This window comes from Sceloporus occidentalis, unplaced genomic scaffold (genome assembly GCF_023333645.1).
Source record: "Sceloporus occidentalis isolate IW3139 unplaced genomic scaffold, rSceOcc1.0.p SCAF_59, whole genome shotgun sequence".
Taxonomy (NCBI): domain Eukaryota; kingdom Metazoa; phylum Chordata; class Lepidosauria; order Squamata; family Phrynosomatidae; genus Sceloporus; species Sceloporus occidentalis.
Window position 1 is genome coordinate 2790992 of NW_028317039.1, and position 18277 is coordinate 2809268.

At 40.1% G+C, this 18277-nt stretch overlaps 1 protein-coding gene across 1 annotated transcript; it reads right to left on the minus strand.

Annotated features, from left to right (window-relative positions):
- Positions 1-203: 203 nt before the first annotated feature.
- LOC149287548 (pituitary tumor-transforming gene 1 protein-interacting protein-like) lies at positions 204-15102 on the minus strand. The gene is made up of 7 exons (XM_089492755.1): positions 15030-15102; positions 13153-13205; positions 10411-10519; positions 5266-5371; positions 4086-4151; positions 2940-2986; positions 204-247 (listed from the first exon to the last, which is right to left on the minus strand). Exons 1-7 carry the CDS (start codon positions 15100-15102, stop codon positions 204-206), a joined length of 498 nt encoding a protein of 165 aa, XP_089348881.1.
- Between the last annotated feature and the right edge of the window lie 3175 nt (positions 15103-18277).

The window sequence follows — 18277 nt, forward strand, 5'->3', positions numbered from 1 at the left end:
AGTATCTGCACTAATGAAAAGGCCACTTGTGCCCATGTTAGGAGTTCCTATGCACATGCACTGTTGGATAGTTGTCTTTGGGCCAGCTTGAAGAAGAGTGTCCTGTGGATATCTACTGAAAAGTTGAATGTATTTTGCTTGCTTCACTGCAGGGCTGAAACGTTCATCTCTTATTAAAAGAACCAGTACATATTTCCAATGACTTAGCTGTCAAACTTGGTATAAGGGTTATCTTCTTTAAACAAACCTAAAACAAAATAAAAAAATATAATTCAGATATATCTGAACATTTATTAGCAATTAGACTGAATATGATCTTTGAAATTTCAAAGATGGGGTCCCTCAATACTGTATCATCAGCAGGCCCGGACTGGGACAAAAAATAGGCCCGGGCATTTCAGACTGAGCAGCCCATTTTTATGAAAAAACATATGTACATACATATACATAATACTTGGTCATTCAACATGGGAAGCCTGAAGCCACAATTTAGTGCGACTAATCCTTGAAATAAATATTATAGAGTAAATAACACAATACCTTATCTTTTCCACTATTTCAGGGTGATTTCAGGGCCTTGAATGTTTTGTCCCCTGAAGTCACTACAAATTCAGGAGGGCATTTTATCTCTGGATAAGTTAAAATGAAATAGTTCCCACTGTAAATTAAGGAAACAGATAACCAAACACACACACCAGGACAGGCTCTGCCACACCGATATCCAAACACACACACACACCAGGACAGTTAAAGAAAGAAGAAATGTTTCAGCACTCAACTCCCAGGAAGCTGGAAGCTAGCAGGAAAAAGGGCAAAACACAAACAGAAAGCATAACAAAAATAGCAACGTTTCGGCCAAACAGGGCCGTTTGAGCTTGACAAAGACCGTGTTTGGCCGGAATGTTGCTTTTTTGTTTTGCTTTCTTTGAGTAAAGTAACCTAAGGATTGGAAGCTGATTGGAGTGCTGGGGTTCTTTTCTGTGTTCGTACACACACCAGGACAGGCTCTGCCACACCAACACCCAAACACACGCGCGCACACACACACACACACTAGGACAGGCTCTGCCACACTGACCCCCGAACACACACATCAGGACAGGCTCTGCCACACTGACACCCGAACACACACATCAGGACAGGCTCTGCCACACCGACACCCAAACACACACACAACAGGACAGGCTCTGTCACACCGACACCCATACACAAACACACACCAGGACAGGCTCTGCCACACCGACACCCAGACACACACATCAGGACAGGCTCTGCCACACTGACACCCAGACACACACAGCCACACACACCAGGACAGGCACACCGACACCCAAACACACACACAACAGGACAAGCTCTGTCACACCGACACCCATACACAAACACACACCAGGACAGGCTCTGCCACACCGACACCCAAACACACACACACACACACACACACACACACAAACAGGACAGGACAGGCTCTGCCACTCTGACACCCAATCACAAACACCAGGACAGGCTTTGCCACACTGACACCCGCATTCGGAGGGTTTCCACAGACGGTTTCACACAGCCTGCCTGTGGCAACTTTGCCACCAAAACAGCCTGCCTGTGGCAACTTTGCCACCAAAACAGCCTGCCTGTGGCAACTTTGCCACCAAAACAGCCTGCCTGTGGCAACTTTGCCACCAAAACAGCCTGCCTGTGGCAACTTTGCCACCAAAACAGCCTGCCTGTGGCAACTTTGCCACCAAAACAGCCTGCCTGTGGCAACTTTGCCACCAAAACAGCCTGCCTGTGGCAACTTTGCCACCAAAACAGCCTGCCTGTGGCAACTTTGCCACCAAAACAGCCTGCCTGTGGCAACTTTGCCACCAAAACAGCCTGCCTGTGGCATCTTTGCCCCCCCTTACACATCCATGCTATCACACACACATATTCATTCACTTGTTCACAAATATTTATTCACTAATTCACAGATAATCATTCACTCATTCAGATATTCATTCATACATTGATACTCATTAATTCCCTCATTCAGATACTGATTTACATATACTCATTCACAAACATTCATTCACTCACTCCTTCACAGATACTCATTAATTCACTCTTTCATTCAATCTCACATACACCATACAGCCTCCCTCACCCACTTACCTGAACAGATGATGCACGCGCCGCTCGCAGACTTCCGCGGATCTGCACAGGGGAAGCAGACGCACAGCAGGGTCATGTGACGTACGTCACATGGCTCTGTTGGATTCCTGCGTCCCCCTGGCCGTGGAAGGGACCCTGCTCGCGCGCGTCTGCCGGTAAGTAGCGGGCCCGGTAGTAGTTACTGCAGGCTTAAGGGGCAGGTGCCCCTTTTGTCCTGTGTTAAGGACGACCGCATAGGCCCAGTCAGTCCGGTCCTGACTGGGCCTATTTTAAGGTAGGGGACTGGAGCTGCAGCTCCATTAGCCCCTAAGTCAATTCGGCCCTGGCTGGCCCGGCCGCGGCCCTGCTCCGGCCCGGCCCACCGGGCAAATGCCCGGTGTGCCCGATGGCCAGTCCAGGCCTGATCATCAGTATTGGACCATTTATTAACTGTTAAACTAAAGAATTAAAAGGCAAGCTAGTGATGTTGCTTCAATACAGAGTGTTCTACATTTTAAGTTACAATTTAAAAAATATTAAAATAAATGGAAACTAAAATGAATAGTAATATCTCAATGGACTGATTTTCTAGTATTGTACTGCTCCTTCAATAAGCACCCTTATTTGACATACACCACTATTATCCATATGGAAAGACATTTCTCACTTTTTAGCACTAACAATATTTCCCTGTTTACATGTGAATACGTTTAGTAGTTAAAATAGAGCTGCATCATTTTTTTGGATATATAATTATTATATTACAGGTGTATTCTTCATAGTAAACTTTCCACAATACTTTAGACAATTACCATATTTTTTCCTTATTTCGTCATGTCTTGTCTTCATTTGTGCTCTTCTGCAAAACAAAATCCATGTGATGAATATGGTACCTTCATAGGACACAGACACAAGTTATATGAATAACTTGCAAGGTCACATAATAAAAGGTTGCTATGGCTCTGCCCCGATCATATGGATCTGCCCCGAAGTGCCATCCTGAGAACTAATCTATCTATATATTCTGATCTGTCCTAACTTCTTTGATATCCTCAAAGTGTTCAGTGGGTGTGACTGCCTGAATACTCACAGTACGGTTTACATAAACCAAAGCATGTTTATAAATAGTTATTTAATGAAAATACTTTATTCACCTAAATACCTTAGTTAAATAAGTTATAGTCCAGCTCCACACCCTAGTCACACCTAGGTGCCAAGGGTCCACCCCTTTGGCATGTGAATTGTTGAGAGAGACAAGTACAACTGTCTACAGGTTATTAAAATAAAGATTTTGTTACATCCCACAGAAGTGTAAATGTTTATTTCCCTCTATAAAACATTGGGTATGCTACACTTCAGTACGAGAATGCAAGTTCAGCATATGGATAAAAACTGATTTCTGTGAAGTCTCGCATAATTTGTTAATCTCACCCTTAATGCACATATAATCAATATAGCAAGAGTACATACTTGACCCCACAGTAATATTATGGCTGCTTGCACAGTGTGAAAGGAGCCACAAGGAAGAGCTCCAGCCCAGGCAATGTAAAAGTGTGATGGAGTGAGTATGTTTCATTGTGTTGTTTCAAGTGTTTTTATTCTACTTTCATAGCTAAGGTGCTTTTGCTATGGTAGCAAGGGAATCTTACGCTGCTTACATTCAGTAATCCTTGTGAATACAAAACAATTGGTTTAAGTGAGATTGACCTATTAGTTAATCACAGGGTTATTACGTAGTTATCAAACAATACCTTGAGTAAAATAAACTCCTGGTCCAGAGAGGCTTCCCGTAAGAAAAACCTTTCATAAACCATTACATCAAAAATTGCTCAAGATAATTAATCTTTACATATTCAGTAAACTCTAGCAAAACTCTAACAATGTCATAAATTTAGAGGAATTAGGATACATATTCCACTGGATTTTATGATTTAGTATGCAGGAACCACTTGTTTCACCTTTCTTCCTGGCGTGCCCGTCTCTCTTCATTTTCTCTTGTTGCCTTTTCATTGTCCACAGCACTGCTGCAATAGAAATTAGTTGATTTGGTTAGAGATGTCTTAATATCTTTCTTACTTATAACAGTGTGTGGGTCTACATTGGGATAGTAAAATCATTTAATAATTGAATAGTAGTAATACTAAAATTGTAAATTTTAATTGTTTTAATTTGTGAGCAGGTTGTGAGGATTTTAACTTGTACACAAGGGCACTGAGAACGTTCCAATAAAGAAAGCCAGCGTGAAAGACAAATCCTTTCCGCAGGTATATAAAATAGCTATGCAATTCCAAATATGTTAAGCTGCAGCATGTGGCAAAATGCACCTATTCAGATAAATTGTGCAGACTTTACTTCACATTTCTCACGTTGAAAATACTTTAGTTATTTATTTAATAAAGTATATTGACAGGTGAAGATTTAGATCCTGACTGACAACACATTTATGGTACTTAAGACAATTAACTAACCAGTACAGTGTTGTCACTGATTAAATTACCTCTGGGGCTATCATTTTGTCTAAGTTTTAGAGAGCATTTATAAGGATGAGGAGCTCAATCACCAGACTATGCCCCTGAAATACTGGAACATCTGGTCATCCTACCAGTTCATGGGCATAGTCTTACCCTGCAGTGTATTGTCCATTGTCATTTGCAACTAGTGACTTTGAAGTTTATTCACTAAAGGAAGAGTTATGTTTTGGCTTGTTGAATTCACATGTTTAAGAATAAACTTCTGCTGCAGAGAGAGCTTTTCTGATCCTTTGCGTAGCTCTTTACTCATTTAATTTTACATTATATCAGGTAAGCCCAGCAATTAACAATGGAGAAACTTGCTAACACTGTGAAAGTCAGCCTTGGATTAACTGCAGCCTACCCAAAAACCTGCATTTGCATTAAAGAAATCAGGCAGATCTTGTGATACATAACGCTCACTATCTTTAAAAGACTGGTTCATTCTGTGATGCATTGTATGACAATGTTTTTAAGTCTATATATCAGAAAATACACTGAAGAAAACCTGTCCTGAACTCTATTCCACAAACACGTTTCAATTGTTGTGGTTGTAACAGAATAGTAAATGACTGACACTATGCAAGAGAGAATCCTGTAAAATATTATGTTTTCCAGTTACACTTGCCTCCTACTCTTCTTTTTCCTGCAACAACAGCAACAGCAGACGACCACTGAGAGGATAATAGCTCCTCCAACCACAGACATTGTGATGATGAGAGCTTCAAAATTCACTGAAAAGCAAGACTGTGTTAATATCAGAATTAAATAATGGCACAAATCAAACGTCTAACTTGCAACACAGCCTGCTGTCCTTGTATGTTCTCTGCTTACTCCCAGTAAAGCAGTGTTTAGCTTATTAGATAGTTGAGAGGTTAAATACTCTCGAGCAGGAATACACCTTTTTTTTTTCTCCTGGGTCCATGAAACCTACTCCAAAACGGACTATGTTCTCTGAGCAGCAAAACAGTGGTGCCTCAATTGGGGTTGTTGATATACATGCAATAGCTTGGTCTACGGTTGCTATATCCTGTCAGGGCACAGTGGATCCAACCAACCCGAGATATTGGAAACCTAATATCAGGGATTACTGATACAGGCAGGCTCCCAAGAGAATTAGGCGTTTTCTAAACCTCCATCACTATTTGCTGAGGACACAAAAATTAGCAACAGGGTTGATGTTCCTGGAGGAAGAAGCCAAAAGGCAAATGATTAAGGTAAACTGGAAAAATGGTCAGAGCTGTGGCAACTGGCATTTAATGTGGATAAATGCAAAGTAACGCACCTGGGGCATAAAAACCCAAGGGCAGAGTATATAATAATTGATACTGTCCTAACCTCAATGTGTGAGGAAAGGGATTTAGGGGTAATTATTTCTGAAGATTTAAAGGTAGGCAGACAATGCAGTAGAGCAGCAGGTAATGCAAGCAGAATGCTTGGTTGTATAGCGAGGGGTATTAGCAGTAGAAAGAGGGAAGTGCTCATGCCGTTGTACAGATCACTGGTGAGACCTCACTTGGAGTATTGTGTGCAGTACTGGAGACCGTATCTCCAGAAGGATATAGAAATGTTGGAGGAAGTGCAGAGAAGGGCTACTAAAATGGTTTATGGATTACAGGATAAACCTTATCAGAACAGGTTAAAGGATGTTAACCTATATAGTCTGGAAGAAAGACGTGACAGTAGGGATATGATAGAAACATTTAAATACTTAAAGGGAATCAACAAGGTAAAGGAAGAACGTTTATTTAAAAGGAGAACTACTACCACAAGAGGACATAGTCATAAGCTAGAGGGGCAAAGGTTTAATGGTAACATTAGAAAATATTACTTTACGGATAGCCTTCCAGCAGAAGTGGTAGATGGTAGATGTCAGGCTAGATATTGGATAAGGGCAGGTACTAAAGGAAAGTACTCAGAGGTTGGGCAGACTGGATGGGCCTACTGGTTCTTATCTGCCATCACTTTCTATGTTTCTATTAGCAAAAAGGTAGCGACATTGCATTGTAGAGTAATAGTAAGTTTCAGATTGAGTGGACTGGGACTACCTGTTGGCAGTGTTAGAGATGTTTGGTTTCCACTGTAACCTCCTCTCAAAACAAAGGTTACTGTATAAGTACCCGAATTCTCTAGGTCAGCAGCATACCAGTCACAATCCCCCATGCACTTAGAAGAGGGCACAGCAAACATACATTAAACTGCATATGATGGCTGGTGGGTCCCTTTAACTGGAAAAAAAAAAACCTATCACACCTATCACAGCATAAATACATTTATCTTCTATTATTGATCAAATTATAATAATTTTATTATGGTTGCTGGCATACATTACATTAAAATGTAGCATGCTGAGCAAACAAACCTTCAAAGATCGGTCACTTTATTCTTTCTTCTAAAAATGTAGTTAGGAATTTTGAAAGCATATAGTTTGGGGTAAGATTAACCCCTTAATGACAATTGCCGGTTCTGGCACGTCACGGAAAAACAAGTCGTTTACGACAATTGACGTTCCAGAACCGTCATGTCTTTAAACGGGTGCAGAAAGCGATCTACGTTCGCTTTCTGCACCCAAATGGCGTTGCTGTAATGCCTCGAGGCATTCAGCAACGCCACGATCGGCACCAGGGGCCATGTCTGGCCCCTCCCCGGGGCGTCAACACCCGCCATACATTGTATGGCGGCGGACGCCCGTTTTAAAAGCGTTTAGGAGGCGATCACCTCCTAAACTTAAATGGTGTCGCTGGAATGCCTCGATCAGGAGGCATTCAGCGACACCAAAAACTTTTCCAGGACGGGCTGTGACCGCTCCGGAGAGCGGTCACAGCCGCAGCTGCACGCAATCTTCACCATCCGCAAGATGGTGGCGGCCCGGGAAAAAAAAAAATAAAGATGCAAAAGTTCGCTAGATGGTCTCCAGACCCTCTAGAGAACTCTGGCTCCACTTGCAGGTTGAATACAGGTACTGCATTCAACCATGCAAGTCAATGGAGCCCAGCTTTCTAATCACAGTGTGATTAGTAAAAATAAATTAAATTAATAATAATTAGAAAAAAAGTTAAAAAAACAAACAGTAAAATGTAAAAATTTCCCACTGATGTCACTATCAGGGGAACCTTCAAGTTAAAAAAAAAATGTTAAAAAAAAAATAAAAGGCAAATTTTTTTTTATATATATAAAAAATATATTTTTGTGAGCAAGTCCTAAAATTAGCACATTAGCTTAAAACAATTCTTGCATGGAAAGAGTTAAAATACTGGCATATTAAATGCCCATGGGGTGTCTACTTGTATGATTTGATGGGGTACATTGAATTGGCCAGGTTCAACAATGTCCCAATTAACACGGGGGGGGGGAAGGATGGCCACACATCTAATTTCCAATTAGAAAAATGCACACGTACCAAATGTGGCCTTTTAGTTCCCCCCAAAAATGACAAACCCATGCATGTGGGATATCACTGTACTCAGGAGATGTTGCTGAACACATATTGGGGTGTCGTGTGACAGAGGCATATACCAGGAGCTGTAAATTCATACATAAAGTAGGTGTGTGGGGGAAAAATACACACTGCAAACGTTGAATGCTGGTGGTAAAATGTGTGCATGCAAAGAGTTAAAATGCCAGCATTTAAAATAGCCTGGGGTGTCTAGTTTTCAAAAATATATGGTTTTATTGGGCACACTGAAATGGCCCGGCTCAAAGATGTACCAAATAGGGCATGGGCAGTGGATCCCCAAATGCCAAAGTTCAACATTGAAAATTGCGCATGCCCCAAATGTGGCCCTTTTGCCCCCAAAAAGCCAGGCAAAATCATTCATGTGAGGTATCGCTGTACTCAGGAGATGTTGCTGAACCTTTTAATTCATACCTGAAGTAAAATGTGTGTGAAAAAACAAATGCAAAAAAAATGACTACCACAAAGTTTGACAAAGACTGGTGGTAGATATGGTGTATGGAAAGAGTTAAAATACTAGCATCTGAAATACCCTGGGGTGTCTAGTTTTCAAAAATATATGCTTTGATGGGGTAAATTGCATTGGCCAGCTTCAAAGATATCCGAAATGGCACATGGGGGGGAAGAATTACCAGATTTGGAAAAAATGGCTTTGAAATAGCAAAACGCTACCTGCACTTATTGCCCCATAACGTGTAGAAAAAAAAAAAGCAAAAAAACATAAAAACATTGGGTATTTCTAAACTCAGGACAAATAGTAGAATCTATTTAGCAGGTTTTCTCATTATCTTTTATAGATGAGTAAAAGATTTTTCAACTAAAAGTTAGAAAGTCATTTTTTTCTAAATTTTTCACCATATTTTATACTTTTTTTAATAGTAAATAATATGATACAATCAACAATGTCATCTAAAGAAAGCCCTTTTTGTCCTGAAAAAAACAATATATAACTTGTGTGGGTTCAGTAAACGGGAAAGAAGAAAATTACAGCTAAACACGAGCAGCGCAGAAATGTTAAAAACGGCCATTGTCACGAAGGGTACAAAAAGTAAAATCAGCCTTTGTCACGAAGGGGTTAAACAAGTATACCAGTGATAATCAATTTAATACGTGTGTTGAAACACAATCATTAACCGAAAAAGACACGGCTGTGTAGGAGGAATAAAACTGGGTGAGGAATAGCCAAACTCACTAACAAGTTGAGGTTGCTGAAGACAGTTTAACCCCTTAACGACCTTAGCCTGTTCAGGACCGTCATGGAAAAACGGTCGCTTAACGACCTTTGACTGTCCTGAACCGTCAAAAAATTAAATAAGCTTCTTCGCTTAAACGGCGTTACTGTAATGCCTCGATGTCGAGGCATTCAGCAAGGCTGAGATCGGCATCGGGGGCCATGTCTGGCCCCTCCCCGGGGCGTCAACAGCCGCCATACATTGTATGGCGGCGGACGCCCGTTTTAAAAGCGTTTAGGAGGCGATGCAGGGGTAAGTTCGTGTAGCAGATGAAACACATCATGCTTACTTCCCTTCGCAATCAGAAGATGTCCAGTAGTGCCATCAGCCTGGCATCCGCAGAAAACAATGGGATCCTGGTACACTCATCTACTGTCCGGAAAAGTCTGCTCAGAAGTGGTCTTGCGGCCAAAAAGCCATACCTCCGACATGGAAACAAGGCCAAATGACTCAACTATTCACAAAAACACTGCAGTATGACAACGACCCCAAACACACAGTCACTAAGAACTAGCTTCAGAATAAAGATGAACAATGAGTTGTGGAAGTTGTGATACACCCCCACAGACCTCAACATCATACAGCCTGTCATGGAGACAGAGGTAACCAAAGCTGCCAAAATCCATAGAGGATATTTGGAACAACCTACCTGCCAAAAACTGTGCACAAGTATACCTAGAAAAATGGCGCTGTTTTTAAGGCAAAGGATGGCAACACCAAATATTGATTTGATTTTTCATCTGTTCATTCTACATTTTGTTAAATGAAAGAAGTAATGTAGTTTTAAAAGCATTCCTACTTAACAGCATTTTTTCACACCTGCCTAAACATTTGCACAGTCTAGATTGTAAGCTTGCGAGCAGGGCTCTCTCCACCAAATGTATCGGTTTGTCTTAGTCTGTCAATTCTTGTCTTGTCATATCCCTTGAATTTATGTATTGTATTAAGCGCTGCGTAAACTGTTGGCGCTATATAAATAAAAGATAATAATAATAATAATAATACCGTATCTGCTAATTTAAGCAGGGGATATGGAAGAAGTTCTTTAAATGGATTTGTTTTATCTTAAGATAAAGAATTTACTTACCCCAGCAAACTCCCCAACGGGCATCACTCAGCTTGCACAGAGAGGACGGAGGCAGTATGTTTTTGACTGGATAGTCAACGCATTTACTGTCGGTGTTACACCAAAGACACTAAAGAATAAAACAAACTTTTGAGAATAGATACTAGAAAAAAAACAACTTCAAAGACAACCAAAATAGTTTCTTTTACAAGACAAACCTGTAATTATTCTCGGTCATAAAAAGTACAGAAAACTATCAAAGAATAGAAAAAAAGCATATCATGTTCATATCCAAGGACATGAGACCATGATTAGTAGTATGCAAAAGGTGTAATTGGATATAACACTAATATTCTCAAGATTAAGAATTAGTAGCCAAATCACAAATATATTTAGTTCTTCCTGCTGCTACTATTTATACCCACATTCTAAGGATCCACGCACATGAAAAATTCATAATACTCATACACAAATACATAAATAATGACAACACCATTAGCATTAGCAGGGAAATGTGGCAACCCCAAAAGGTGGTGTTCTTGGAGCAGCCAATACAGGGTTCCTGCTCAAAACTGGAAAGAGAGCTTGAAGACCAATATATTAACAATATTTGAAAAGCCCACAACAGAGGGTAACTAGAGATGAACAAAAATAGAAAAGTGGCATGTCTCAATATACTACTATATTATACAATATAACTTGACTTCATAAAATAAAATAATGAAGAGAAAATGTGGGAAACAAACTGAATAAAACTTCACTGGTTGACTAATAGCAGAAGTATACTCTAGTAATGGAAAATAATAGAATATGGGATTTCTACATATCTGTCACACATACAGTGAGGTGCCTGCATCAAACATATCGATATCAAGGCATTACAGCAACACCGTTTAATCCACAGCCATGCATGTCAATTGTCCTCCAGGGCTTAATTAACCACTTCCAACATAAAAAGATACCTTGTTCCCTAAAAATATCAGCTCAAACACATGATGATTCAGTTCTGAAACTCAAATGATGGGAATAACTCTTTCATAAGAAAAAATGTCAGCCCTCATTACATTACAAAATATTCAACATAGTAACATACATTTTAAGTACACAGAATAAGTAATTGAATGTATGTGATGTGCTGCAGTTTAAAATATTATATCAAATAATCCACACATCCGTACAAAGATTATAAGATTTAAACCCATATACATTACCGGCTGATGTTATTCATTTTATATTTATTGGTAGAATTTAAGCAATAAATAGTTCTTTCTTCGTCATTCCTAATACTTTTATAGTTAAATCTATATGTAACTGCATCATAATTTTTCAGACTGGAGGATACAAATGTATCTTAGATATGGCCTCATAATATTCTATAGCACCAAACACAAATTTGCCTATTCCTGTAGGTTCAATTTATCTTTGGTACTTTAACTAGGAATACCCTACACATGGGTGTAATATGCCATATGAGAGTCCGTGAGCATCTTACAGTTACAGGGCAGTTTAGTATCTTAGCCATTTTCAATTTGTATTAGCATGGACATTCACAATTTGAATTTGCAGGGAAGGTGGGCAAATATTAATTCTGGGGCCGGACATACCCACCAGCAAAGACCTTTCCACTAGCAAATCCTCAAATGTCTGTGCAGCTTTTGGGATACCACCGGGTGAACAGACTGGTAAGGGGGAAATCACAAGTGGAGAAAACTATGCCCCTAAGGAAGCCTGAGCTAACTGCCCCTTTTGCCTGCATTAGACACCTTTGTCAAAAAAGATCACCACTTAAGGGATTAATTCCCTTTACTGCCAGAAGAGTAAGCAGCAGCCTGCCACAGACAAGCAAATGTGTTATGTTTGCACTGAAAGAAACATATGTACACAAATATGTATACTGTTTGTAATGTTCTCCATGGGAAATCTGTTGTGCACAACCAGTTTAGGCACTCAATGTGGCTGGAAAACCTGTTCTCTCTTCACAGTAAGCGAATGAAGAAAAAAAAAGAAAAGAAAAAAAAAAAAAAAGCCATCAACCAAACCTTAAAGAGATACTCCAGTGTCCTGGACAGTCCTTAAAACAAATACATATTAAAGTACTAATCTTAGCCAGGGATGAATCTGTGAAGTGATCTATAGGATCTACTGGGATCAGCCAACAATAATGCATTGCAAAAAATAACGAAACAGCTCTCCTGCACACTTTAGCGAATGTAACAGCTCAGAAGAGGACACATTGTTAATCGTATTCCTTGGTATAGGCTAGCACCATTAAAGAAAAAAAATGACATTACAGGACTGAAAAACATTTTCTTGAACACAGAGTCAAATACTCTACTATGTGGTTAATCAGTGTACTGGGAGCAAATTACCTACACATATAATAAGCTCTGTGTAGATGAGTCATTCCAGAGAACAAGGTGGTGTCATAATGAAAGAAACACTCAAGGAATTCTATTTAATAGCCGCCCTTTTTAATATCAAACTACATTTTCAGATACAGCCTAAAACGCTACCCTTACCATTATCAATAAACACTTGATTTACACTACTAGCCATTATTATGGAAAAAAGAAAATAAAAATCATTGGCCATGTAAAGTTGTAGTGTAAATATATTGTTACTTAAAGTGCTACATACATACATACTAATTATATATATATACACACACAAACATAATATATATATTTTAATACATATTATATTATGTATATAAACCCTTCTCAGTTTATTAAAATATCTAGCGTTTCATAACCAATCACTCACCGTGACATTTTTCAGGCAGCGTTCACAAGTTGTGTTGCTCAGTGAGGAGCACTCTGTAAAAAAACAGAAAACAATTCATAAGCATAACTGGATTATTTTACAATCTCTGTGGTCACTTCCTGTCTAAGAAGAGAGACATTTCTAACATTCTCTTTACAGTTCAGCTGGCTTTTAAACATACACAAATGGTACCCAGTGAGTATACCATGTGGCATGAGAATCATGTGCTTAAGGCAGCTGATCAGCTCTCACTGAAATCATGTTTGGCTCCACACAGTTCTTTTTTATGTTCTGGTGGCCATCCTTTTACGTATTACACTGGATTGTATTTTGTTTATATATATATATATATATATATATATATATATATATATATATATATATATATATATATATATATATATATATATATATATATATATATATACATATATATATACATACACACACACACACACTACTGGCTTAAAGGGTTTGAGTGCAATTAAGTTTTTGTATGTATCTGTTACATTGTTTTTACTTGTAGTGGTAGAGCTAAAAGAAATTTTTTGTCTTTATTTTAATAATTTTTCTTATTGTTCCCAGATCAATATAGATAGAGCTCCCTTTGGGGATATCTCAAATCTTACAGATGCCAATGATGTCACCTCCAGGCTCCATAGAAATTTTGTTTTAATGTATTTTGTTCCTATTTATGGTTGGTACCCATCTGTATGTACCCAGCTGGGGCTGGAAAGGGACAAACACATAAAGGGGATTCTGCAGAACCCCCCATGCATTTGTAAAAGGGACACTACAAATAGTTAGAGCCCATGCAAGGCTTATCACTGCCATAAAGAATCAGCTGTTTGAGCAGGGAAAGTCACCCAAAATATCACATGACTGGTAATAGCAGCATTCAGGTGTGCGGATAATGGATGTTTATTGCAGTATAATTATTATTCTTGTTTTATATAGCGCCATCATATTTCACAGCATAAAAAACACATTTTCATCAGTGTAGCCTAAATTACTTAACACCTTTACCTGTTTAAATATACCCGCTTTCGTTGGTGTCACCATCCCACAAACATATGTACAGGAACTGAGAGTATAAACTAATCTTTCAGGACTAATCTCAGGCAACAGGTGGCTGAGGCAGGCTAACCAAACAGCAGCTAAATCACAGCGCTGGACAACAAGCACCTATGTTTATTTTACTGAGGTATCAACAGCAACACTGAAGGAATTACTATCCTCACGGCTAACTCACTGTCACTGAGATTGTTATTAATATTAACAGTGTTTTGTTAGTATGCGTCCGAAATACTCTGACGTCAGCTTTGTTATTTATATGGCCATAAATATTTGTTTTACACGCGTTAAACGTCTGTTGTTTACCGACAGAGTAAAGACATCAGGGAGCGTAAAACTCCCCCGTGTTACGTATAAGATGCCTTAGGTGCAGCTCACGAATCTCAGAGTCCTGAACACAGTTAACACATAACATTACTTTGGAGGGCGCTCCCGAATATAAATCACCAGATATACGTAGTTTTATAACACTTCAGTTACAGTAACAATCGTCCTCTTTTAAATTGGAGAGTTCTATTATTGGAGGAAGTGAAATGCTCCCCAGTATTTGTAACATGGAGGTAGCCACCCCATTCCACATCTATTAAACACCTAACAAGCACGGGTCGCCTACTTATTTACGATAGAGGGCCTTTGCAGGGATAAGGATTCATTAATTAATGCTTTAATGAAGCGAAATTGTGAATTCGCATACCACTGTCCACCCCGGACATTAGATAAGATACACTTCGAGCCAGGCAAAGGGGTCTTAAGAAGTCGCATAGCGTGGGAAGCCTTACAGTCCCATGAATTCCCTCTCTTACCTGTAGCAGCTCGAGCTCGCGTCGCTACGGTAAGCAGATACAGCGCTCCCGTCACCCAAAATGCAAGAGCCATCACGAAAAACCGTAATCTGCTCTCGAGCTACTTCCTTCAGAGCAACAATTATGGCTCGGCTAGTTCCAATACTTCGGACGAACCCTGTTACGTCAGCAGATCATGTGATTCATTGGGTCACATGGTAAAGAGAAATGCTTTAAGCGGAAGACTAAGTAGGTAGCTAGCTAAGTTCAGGGTAAAGAAAACCTGGGTAAGGTACTGTTTTGGTATTTTCTTCAAGCTCCTGTTACCCCCAAAAATTGAAGTTCCGAGTTATTTTTTACGTGCTTGACAAGTATTGGCAACATATTAGTTAATTATTTGGCACAGAAACATTTTACTGCCACAAAATTGAGCAACAGTATCGCAGCAGAAACCCAACTACTGGGCTGATATTTGGGGCTCTATATCTTTAAATTTCCAAAGTAAAAACACACCATATTGTAAGATATTATAGAAGGGGGATGTGAGAAATGTGCAGTGTAAATATATTAGTCCAATGGGGGATTTTTTTTTAATCCCATGTAGATTGTTGAAAAATGTCAGTTGCTAACTACCGAGCTGATCTTTGGGGCAATATATCTTTAAATTTCCACAGTAAAATTACATAATAGTGGACAAGATATGTCATGACATAATATATTCTAAGATATAATAGTGGGGTGTGTGTGAGAGATATTTGCAGCGTAACTGTATTGGTCCAACTGTATTGGTACGTAGAATGTTGAAAATGCCAGATGCTTACTACTGGGCTGATATTTGGGGCGCAATCTTTAAATTTCCACAGTGAAATCTTTCCATTTTGTAACATATCATAAAGGGGGGTATATGCGACACTACTGTACTTTTAATATATTGGTCCATTATATGAGATTTTTGTAATGTATGCAGAAATGTTAGAAAACATTTATTATAACATTTGCAGTTCTTATACAACTAATGCTAATCTGAAACAAAAAGCGTCTGACTATCAGCCATTCCCGCCTGTTGGTAAATGATGTTGTTTTAATGGTTACACTACTGCAGGGGCGTACCTAGAGAATTTGGCACCCGGGGCAGATCCTGTAAGTGCCCCCCCCCCCACACCAAATGTAAAGACATCTACAAAATTATGTTAAGAATATTTATTGCACCAATTTGTAAACTGTATGTCAACTGTAAACAACAAGAAATCTGAAAAAATAAATTAATAACTTATAAGTAAAATAAATACGTTTAAATAACATTTACTGAACATATAATAGTGCTTTCTTTAATAACTCCAAAAAAACAGCGTCCACATTGCCCACATAGAACCTGACCAGCACCCAAATTACACACACATAGGACGTGCCATCTTTGCCCCCAAACAGCCCAGCATGAGTCAGCATTGTTCCCAAACAGCCGAGTGTACGCCATCTTTGTCCCATAAACACGCTACCTGTGCCATCTTTGTCCCATAAACACCCTGCCTGTGCCATTTTTGTCCCATAAACACCCTGCTTATACCATCTTTGCCTTTTTGACAAATCAACTATACACCTATGATTAACACAAACACTTTTAGAGTCACTCACTAATTCACTTTCATTCACACAATTCATTCACACAATCATTTATTTTTTCACACAAATTATTTACACATTCATTGATGCATTCTCACAAATTCATTAATTCTCTCACTCATTCAAACAATTCATACACACATTAATCCATTCATTTTCACTCTCTCATTCTGACTCTTTATTTCAATATTCTTGCTACCCTCCTTTCTCTCTACCCATTCTCACCCCCTTCTGCCCTATCTACCCCTTCTCACTCCCTTCTCCCTATCTACCCCCTATCCCCCCGTCTCACTCCCTTCTCCCTATCTACCCCCTATCCCCCCGTCTCACTCCCTTCTCCCTATCTACCCTCTCCCCCCTTTGAAGTTCACTTACCTTTCAGGAGTCCTGCGGTGGGGGTGCAAGGCCTCTGTCTCCAAGCTCTGCCACTGTATGGAACAATATAGAGTGATGGGAGTTATGATGTACTTTAGAGCATAATTATATAATGAAAAAGACACTGGAAATGGTACAGCATAACACCCATCACTCTCACACATTTACCAATCCACATTTACCAATCCACACTTATCAATCCACAGATTCCACACATACCAATCCACAGATTCCACACTTACCAATCCACATTTACCAATCCACAGATTCCACGCATACCAATCCCCGCATACCAATCCACAGATTCCACGCATACCAATCCACAGATTCCACACATACCAATCCACACATACCAATCCACATTTACCAATCCACAGATTCCACACATACCAATCCACAGATTCCACACATACCAATCCACAGATTCCACACATACCAATCCACAGATTCCACACATACCAATCCACTATCACTGAATGATTTCCTACCTTTCCTCTTTTCTTCTTACAGCAGTAAGCTCATTTTCTTCCTCTTCTTCTGTCTTCTTCGCTCCTCTTCTTCTGTCTTCTTCCGGTTCAGAGGGCACGGACGGCGGTGGGCGCGGCTTCAGTGTTGTGCGCCGGGATCTGACAACAAACCCCGGCGCACAACAGCAGTTGCCGCATGGATCGCGAGGGAGCGGTATCGGAGGTCTGTTAAAGACCTCCGGCTCCCTTGAGTGATTTTAAGCCGGTTCAAGGGAACCGGCTTAAAATCACTCAAGGGAGCCGGAAGTCTGTTAAAGACCTCCGATACCGCTCCCTTGCGAGCCTTCTCCTCCAGCGGCGGACATTACTGTCCGTCTCTGGAGGGGTGCCGGGTGCCGGCAAGTTGGCACCCCCCTGATGAGCGGTACCCGGTGCGGACCGCCCCCCGCTAGGTACGCTACTGCACTACTGTGAGCACATTACCTACCTTCTGAAAACAAAAATCAAGGAGTTTGCTTAAACATGATTGCCGTTTTTCTTTTTTACTAGTCGCAAACCTGTACCCAGGACCGGATAAGCAGCTCCAGGCTCCTACCTGAAAATAGACCCAGTCAGGGCCGGACCGACTGGAGTGAATTAATGAGTTTCTGTGAATGAGTGAATGAATATGTGTGTGATAGCATGGATAGGTAAGTTGGGGGGGGTGGGGGCATGGTACAGGGAGGCTGTTTTGGGGGCAAAGATGCCACAGAGAGGCTGTTTGGGGAAAAGATGGCAGGTCCTGTGGATGCAATCTGGGTGTCAGGG

Coding starts and splice junctions, on each gene's coding strand:
- LOC149287548 (XM_089492755.1), bottom strand. CDS start 15,102: ATGGCTCTTGCATTTTGGGTGACGGGAGCGCTGTATCTGCTTACCGTA. Junction 10,520..13,152: donor GCTGCCTGAAAAATGTCACG/GTGAGTGATTGG, acceptor TTTATTCTTTAG/TGTCTTTGGTGTAACACCGA. Junction 5,372..10,410: donor CCGTTGGGGAGTTTGCTGGG/GTAAGTAAATTC, acceptor CTTGCTTTTCAG/TGAATTTTGAAGCTCTCATC.